Raw genomic sequence first — 7,928 nt, forward strand, 5'->3', positions numbered from 1 at the left:
ACATCGTGCACCTTTCTTCAATCTCTTCTTCTTCACCATGTCACCCTTGCTATAATAAAAAAGAAAGATAAAGGGATAAAAACCACACAGAAAAAAGGGCAAGTTCAATACATTACACAAATCAATTGAGCTTTGTTCTAGTTAAAGGTTTTGAAACCCTAACTATCCTCAATGGGTTCACCTTCTTCATTCCTTATTATTGTCGGCTTTGTACTCATCAATGCTCTCAAGCTTGGCATCACCGTCGTTTTCTTCTATGGTGCTTGTCCTAGAGGATCTGTTCCTCAAAAAAGTAGAACGACTCTCAGACCACCGGATTCCTCTCCTTCCTTCGCATCCCTCGCTACTCTTGCCACTGCCATTCCAACCGTCTGCACATGAGTCCAAGCAAGGAATCTTTGGATTTGATGGTCTCCCAATCTCTAAGAGAAGCGCGCGAGGGAGGGTGGGGTTCCAAGGGAAAGCCAAGGCAGGAAAGGCATGCGATTGAGGTTAGGGTTCGAATAATAGGTGTGATAAAGTGATTTTAGAGGGGGAGATTGATTTTGAGGGTGTGAGGGAGAGAGTCAGTGATTGAGCAGTAACGGTTTGAGAGAGCGCCGTAAAATTTCGAGAGATAAAGACAGCGCCAGAAGATTTGGGAAGAAAATTTGAGAGGCAGCGATGAGAGCATCGTAAAAAAGGGAATAAATTTACATTTTATTTTTATGTATAAATCTTATATACGGATAATCCGTATGTAATATCCGTATGTAACATGTCCATTACATACGGATTAAAATCCGTATATAATGATCCGTATATAAAATGCAATTTTCTTGTAGTGTAAAACAAACATATACTAACTAAAAAAAAACATGAGAACATACTGAACTTAGAGATAAAACAAGGTAAAAACTACAAAAGAGTTGATTCATTCACAAAATTATACACAAAAACACATAAAATAAACTGTTATTATTAGAACCCAATATTTTTGCCATTCTAACTTAATTATGAGCTTACTTGACTTAGGTTCTTGCTTAAGTCTCTCTCTGTTAATCATTTCATACTTGTACATCTAATTTTTTTCAAACTAATAATAGAATGACACATTTATATTTATTTCATATACATTACATAAATAAAATAATCATAAAATAATAATTTTTTTGTATTTTTTAAAGAAAGAAAAAAAATAGAAAACGAGAAAGGATAATACCAAATATCATTTCTCTTTCTGTCACAGTGAAATTGTAACATTTTCCAGCAAGCTAAGGTGGATCAAGTGCTACCATGGTTATTCAAATATCATGTTGATAGTGGATAAGCTGTCAAAATTTGCTCATTTTATTCCTGTTCGCAGTGAGTTCAATAGCAAAATGGTAGCAAACACCTTCATCAATTCAGTGGTGAAAATTCATGGTTTTTCTAAGGGACAATGATATTTTGACAACACTTTTTGACAACTTTTTTTACAACGGGACACGTGTCATCATTTTATTGGTTTATTTGAATTTATGTTTAAAAAATATTTAATACGGACCAATCACAAACTACCACGTATGCGTTGTCAAAAAATTGTTAAAAAAGTGTTATTAAAAGAAGTTTTTCCTTTTCGGACTAAGACCATAGTTTTTAGATAGAAATATTGTGTTTAGGAGTTCTTTTTGGCGACAACTCTTTAAAGCCCAAGACACCACATTACCATGAGTTCTTCTATACTATTAGGTTTAGAATAAGTTATGGTATAACGAAGATATCTATAATAGACTTAAAAGTTTAAGTACTCAACTAAATTAGGAAATATAAAATGCAATAATGGTTGTAAATAAATTTTAAGTTTCTTATATACCTTTTTTTTTAATATTTACTAAATTATTTTTTTGAATAAATACCTAATAAATTATAAACTTTTTTTTGAACTCTTTTAACTTATACTTCAAATATTTTTAAATTTATTTTTTAGTCCTTTAACTTATTTTTATCGTAATAATGGAGATGTTTTTATTTTCCATATAATAAGTAAATACGCGTAATAGTGACTTAATGTATCTGATTTCTCTGTCATCTGGATTAAGCAATGGATGTTTCAACTAAACTTATACATGGATAGTAAAATTGATACAGAACACAATAAATTCAAATAAAAATGTTTTAATTATTAAGTAACTAATTTTAAAAAAATATTACACGATTACAGTAAAGATCAATCCTACAACAGGGACTAAAACTTATTTAAATGTAACTTTAAAAATCAGTTTTCTCTTTATTGTAAAATGTTGATATGGAGTAACTACTTATTTGGAATTGTATTAATTCGTACTTATATGTGCTAATGATTATATTAATGGGTAATTAAGAGTCTTTCAAGGAATTGTTTTTTGTTAACTGCCCCAGATCTTTCCAAATCCATTTCATATCTTACCATTTGATTTCAGGCAATAGTCCGTTGTTCATACAGTGTTGTAAATAATCATTTATGGAACTCTCAAAGGGTTTTCATGTGGGAATTTATTGTGGACATAATATCTCTCTGTTTGATTTCGTTTCCAAAATTTCATGAGAACTGATTTTCAAGAAAATAAAAAATGTTCTTTTTATACTACTACAAAGACGGATTAAATATTTATGCCAATAGGATAAAGGTCCACCATTCTCCTAAACATCGAGAAACCAGTTGTTACAATTCATGTTGAGATATTGAAGAAAGCTAGTATTTCACATAAAAGCACATGAAAATGCTAAAACCGGATTTCCCAACACTGGAACCTCTTGGGAGCCTTGCTAAGCAATTTTCTTGTGATCTTCTGCATACTTAATATGAAATGTTAACCTTTGTCCGTTAAGCATTACTCTCCCATGGATGATTAGTGTTAGTTTTGCCAAGATTATTGCTAGAACTGGTTGAACCACTCCATGATGCTTGGTTTGAGTTGTCTCCGCGATCATGTTCAATTGTTTCATGAGGATAATAAACAGGCTTAGGAGGCATTTCAAGACTTTCAACTCTTTCTTCCAACATATCCACGACTCTCTTCATTGAAGGACGGTCATTTGGATTCAATTGTATACACCAAAGTGCAACTACATACATTTTTTTCACCAAAATCTTATCCTCTTCTGAGGCATCTTCTATTTCAGTATCTTTTTCATCTTTAATTTGATCATATACCCAAAAGGGAAAGTACTGTTGGCTTGAATGTTCTGCATGAGGATTTGAGTTCCTTCTCCTACTTCCCATTTCCATCAAAAGCATCCCAAAACTATAGACATCAGCCTTATTTGATACTCCACCTATGTTATTGTAGAATAATTCTGGAGCCATGTAACCCAATGTTCCTCTAGCTTTAGTCAAAGCAATAGACGTATCTTTGACAGGATACAACTTTGCAAGTCCGAAGTCTGAAACCTTTGGAATGAAGTTATCGTCTAGAAGAATATTCTGAGGCTTAATATCAAAATGTAGAATTTGCACATCACAACCTTGATGAAGATAAGCAATCCCACGAGCTATGCCAAGAGATATTTCATATGTTTTCTCATAACTTAAAGGGACACTTTCCTTTTTGGAGAAGATGTGTTTATCCAACGAACCATTTGTCATGTATTCATAAACCAGAGCACGGTTTTCTCCTTCAGCACAATATCCAATAAGATGTACCACATTTACATGATGTATTCTTCCAATACTAGCCACTTCATTAATGAACTCTTCTCCATCTGCTTTCGTTTTTTTCAACATCTTTATGGCTATTTCTGGCCCACTTTGAAGTTTTCCTTTGTATACAGATCCAAAACCTCCTTCACCCAATTTAACTTTGAAATCTCTGCTCATTTTCTTAATTTCTCTATATCCGTACCTAATAGGATTTAGATTATTCTGTAGCAAAAACGTTTCAATGTTTTCATACATTGAGTAATGCCTACGTCGCCACGTATGGATAAATAGTGCAAGCAAAAGTGCGAGTCCAAATAGAAACCTGGCTGCCACAAATATTAGAATAGGGGCTACCAAAATGAGATCTCCGTCCACTTGCCATTTCGAAAAGTAATGTAAACGTGTTATTCTATAGATTAGTCGTGCACATATAAATTTCATGGAATGAGTATGGCAATAAACCATGGTTAGTCAAATCAGTAAGTTTATTCAAATATGAAATCAGTTGACAAGGCATTACCCATTATGGCGAAATCAAAATAACCTGCAAAATAACGCAATATAATAGCATCAAAACAAAAGAACACTCAGTATTTTAAGGATACTTTGGATACAATATATAAATAAACATACGTTTTTTTTCAGAGAACATTCATCCTAAGGATCGATCCTATGCATTTCTAGCGTCATTAAATGCATTCAAATAACTTCTTGGTTTGTGATTTGTATGATGTTTTGAGGGATCCAGTTCCTGGTCCTTTCCCAAAACAGCCTTTTCAAACAGATACATCTTGGTTAATGTTGAAATAAATTTAGAGAATATCGTGAACGTATCATGGAAATCCCATTGAACATCCCTTCAAGGCTTTTTGTTTAGAAACTCCATTCAACTACTTGTTGAGTTAGAGTACAGAACGATATGCGTTTTAAAATTTATCAACTTTGATGCACACTTGCAGGTTATCAGAATGAATCGTACAGAAATTGTACAGCTTACTAATGAGTCAAAATATAGATTAACTTTAAGTAGTCAGTACAGTAGTAATTGAAAGGACAAAGATATGGGAGAAAGCTCTTACGTGCTATATAGATAGGAATTACAGCTACGTATCCAAAAATCTGGTGCTGAATGCCTAGAACAGAAAAAGAAATCATTAGCATATATGGTAAAGATTAAAGCTATTTGTTTGTACAACACGTTTCAATAAAAGGGACAGAAAAATTGCGGTAGAAGAATTTTTTCTCACCGCACTTTCCTTTTCCAAAGTCAAACTGCATAACATGGCAATAGTACTGAGAACATCCGATTTGATTTGTAGTTTGATTGATGAAGCATCCCACACCCTTTCCACATTGGTCTATACATTTAACTAGTGCCCAAGACATCCAAAACCCATTATGCAGCCACTCGTGGATATCAACATACGAAACGTTGGTGCCATTGTTCCAGTTTGCAAAGGTAGCAGCTATTAAATGGCACCCAACCTTGATGTCCCTCATTTTGAATTCACTGGAATGAAGAACAGCATAGACATGGCCTCTAGAATCACATAGCATGCCATTCACTTCCACATATCGAGGATCATCGGTTACTGGATCAGTACAGTTTAGAAACGCTACAGACGGAGGAGTATCAGAAACCTCATTCCCATCCCAGAAAGTTAGTGGATCAGTCGGGTAATAGCTAGGATTACCAATGGAAGTGAAGTTCTGTGAAAAGATGAAATAGCGAGGAATGGAGCAAGCAGTGTCGTCCACAACACCTGCATCAGTGAATTGGATCTTGAATGTCTCGTAATCGATATTCTGCACATGGTATCTCCCTGAAAACAAGGTGAACACTGTCATATTCTTTACGCAATCTAATTCGAACCTTGGGAGGCCGCAACCAGGTGAATCGCCTTTGAGTCGGAAAGGGTAAGATATGTTGCGAATTTTTCCACACGAAGAAGGAGCACACAATGGACGATCCTGGGCACCGTGAGTTTGCTGGAATAGCACAATAATGATAGCCACACTGGCCATCACTGATTGTGCAGAACACCAAAAGGAAGATAAGACCACCATTGTTGACCTCTTCTGGTCATGTAAATGGGACATTATCACACTGAAAGAAGGAAAATGATATTTTAATACTAATTTTTTTACACTATTTTAACATTGCACACTTGTCAAAATATAATTAGACGATTTCAAATTAAAAAAGTTGAGAAAGGGGTATGTTTGGAAGAAAAAAACCAAAGGTTATTTTTTAATTTGAAATCGTCCAACCGTATTTTGACACGTGTGTGTACTCTCAAAATGGTCTAAAAATGGTGTTAAAATTTTATTTTCCCGTGAAATAATTCACCACAATCAACTAATAACGTACGATCACTCGTTGAACTTTCAAAATGATTATGGGATGCTTCTTCTTGTACCTCTGTATTTGCTTCCTGCACCTCCATATTTCAAAGAAAAAGACCAACAAATCCTTGGAATTGAGAAGAATATTTATTTACGAGATTTTGAGGAATGAGGTGGCATGATATTGGTATGAACAACCCTCTCTGATTTTCTTCCTATGTTTTAGGTGTGCAGACTTTGTATTTGTTGAAAGAACATTGAGTTTATTTGGAGAAAGAATATAACAGATTATGTATACACCGTTTCATTGGCGTTTTCATTTACGTCAAACGGCTGAAAATACCTTTCTAAAGGCAAATGCTTAAGAAGCAATCCAACATAAAAATATTTCAAGAGTATTATCAACATTAAATCAAATGTGAAAATCATTCGACTCTAAAATTTTTCAAAAATCGTGAAATTTACTTGTACACTAATCATTCTTTGATCTTTGTAACCTTTCTAATTCTTCTCCACATAAAACAAAAGTCTCTCCTGAAAGGTTTTTTCGAATTCCGATGTATAAAGAATGGACTATGTTTTAAGGAAATTTCAGTTCTTTATGATAAGATTAATATTGATATTTTACTTCATAATATGTAATTTATTCACTCAATATTGATGGTACTCATTTCAATAATTGCAATATTTAGTAAATCCTACTTATTTCTTTCAAGGGTGTTGTTCCCTACACCTCCCCAAGTGGGATTTGTACCTTTCCATTAATTTAATGGGTCCCGTTATTTTGACACTCAATTTTTGACACATATTTGACACTGTCACGTGTCAACGTCCTATTAGATAGTCATTTTTTACTTTTTTTTTAAAATTTGGCTTGCAAAATAGAAAGCTTTTCAGAAACTTTGTATTTCAATTCTACCCCCTTGACTTTTTCATTGGTTTTGTGTGACAGATTGTCTCTCTCCCGTCGTCTCCCAACGTCCTCTCATCTCCCCTTTTGCGTGCTCTCCATTGCTCTCAAGTGCTCTCCAGTGCTCTGAAATGGCAAGTTCCGGAATGGATCTTCGTTGGACCAAGGTATTTGCCTTCTATCCTCTTTAGGTTTGGGTATTTCGTTTTAGGTTTGGGTATTGGGGTTCTTGTGTTTTCTTGCATCCGTTATGGGTTTTGTTGATTTAGTGTGTTATTTGATTTGGTGTGTTTCTTGTCTTCTATCCTCTTGTTATTTGATTTGGTGTGTTATTTTGTTTTGGACAGTTTTGCAACATTGTGAAGGTTTTTCCACCTAACATTTGTCATCCATCAGTTGAGCTGGTGAAGGAAACGCCAAAACCTGTCATTCGACTTCCAATGTGGGCAAAAAAGGATGACAATGTGGATGCCATCCTCTGCAAATTTGTTCGGCCAACTGACTTACCGTCATCATCATCCACAAAAGCAGACCAACTGCCATCATCATCCAAACAAGCAGACAATTAATAGATTAATTTACGTATGCTTTAATTTATGTTTTCTAGTNAAGGGGGAAAATTACTTTAATGGAGTATTGTAATAGTATGTTATCAGCTCTAAGACTGGTTATTGGATGACTGTACTTGTATTCAAGTTTCAATGTTGTTATTGGGCACTTTTATAATTTAGTAAGATGTCATGTAATGTTCTTATTGTAATCATTGTTTTGAGATGAATGAATTCAGCACTATTTATTTTGTCAAAGCAATCTACTTTCCTTCAATAAACACCCAAAATGAAACAAAAACAAGTCAAGTTTCCTTTAAAAAACACCCAAAATGACGAGTGGTCCCCCCACGTTGACACAGGTGGCTCCTTCAGTTCAACAGGATGTCCAAAACTGCATTGTGGCTCGCGTAATCAATTACAAGGCTTTTGTAAACGATTAAAGGACTGCTTTTTGTGGCAGATTACACTAAAACTCACCAAG

The 7,928-nt window shown here is 34.4% G+C and overlaps 1 protein-coding gene across 4 annotated transcripts; it reads right to left on the minus strand.

Annotated features, from left to right (window-relative positions):
- Positions 1-2,521: 2,521 nt before the first annotated feature.
- On the minus strand, positions 2,522-5,735 carry LOC106756626 (rust resistance kinase Lr10-like). 4 transcript variants are annotated; one of them, XM_022778793.1, is made up of 5 exons: positions 5,335-5,735; positions 4,888-5,256; positions 4,720-4,773; positions 4,161-4,184; positions 2,522-4,014 (listed from the first exon to the last, which is right to left on the minus strand). In XM_022778793.1, the coding sequence occupies exons 1-5, from the start codon at positions 5,705-5,707 to the stop codon at positions 2,825-2,827; spliced, it is 2,010 nt and encodes a 669-aa protein (XP_022634514.1). In that variant the 5' UTR covers positions 5,708-5,735; the 3' UTR covers positions 2,522-2,824. The 4 variants fall into 4 exon arrangements, with proteins under 4 accessions (XP_022634514.1, XP_022634512.1, XP_014494610.1 ...); XM_022778791.1 differs by having other exon boundaries at positions 2,523-4,014; positions 4,888-5,735; XM_014639124.2 differs by having other exon boundaries at positions 2,524-3,966; positions 4,888-5,735.
- Positions 5,736-7,928: the final 2,193 nt, after the last annotated feature.

This window comes from Vigna radiata, chromosome 2 (genome assembly GCF_000741045.1).
Source record: "Vigna radiata var. radiata cultivar VC1973A chromosome 2, Vradiata_ver6, whole genome shotgun sequence".
Lineage (NCBI taxonomy): Eukaryota > Viridiplantae > Streptophyta > Magnoliopsida > Fabales > Fabaceae > Vigna > Vigna radiata.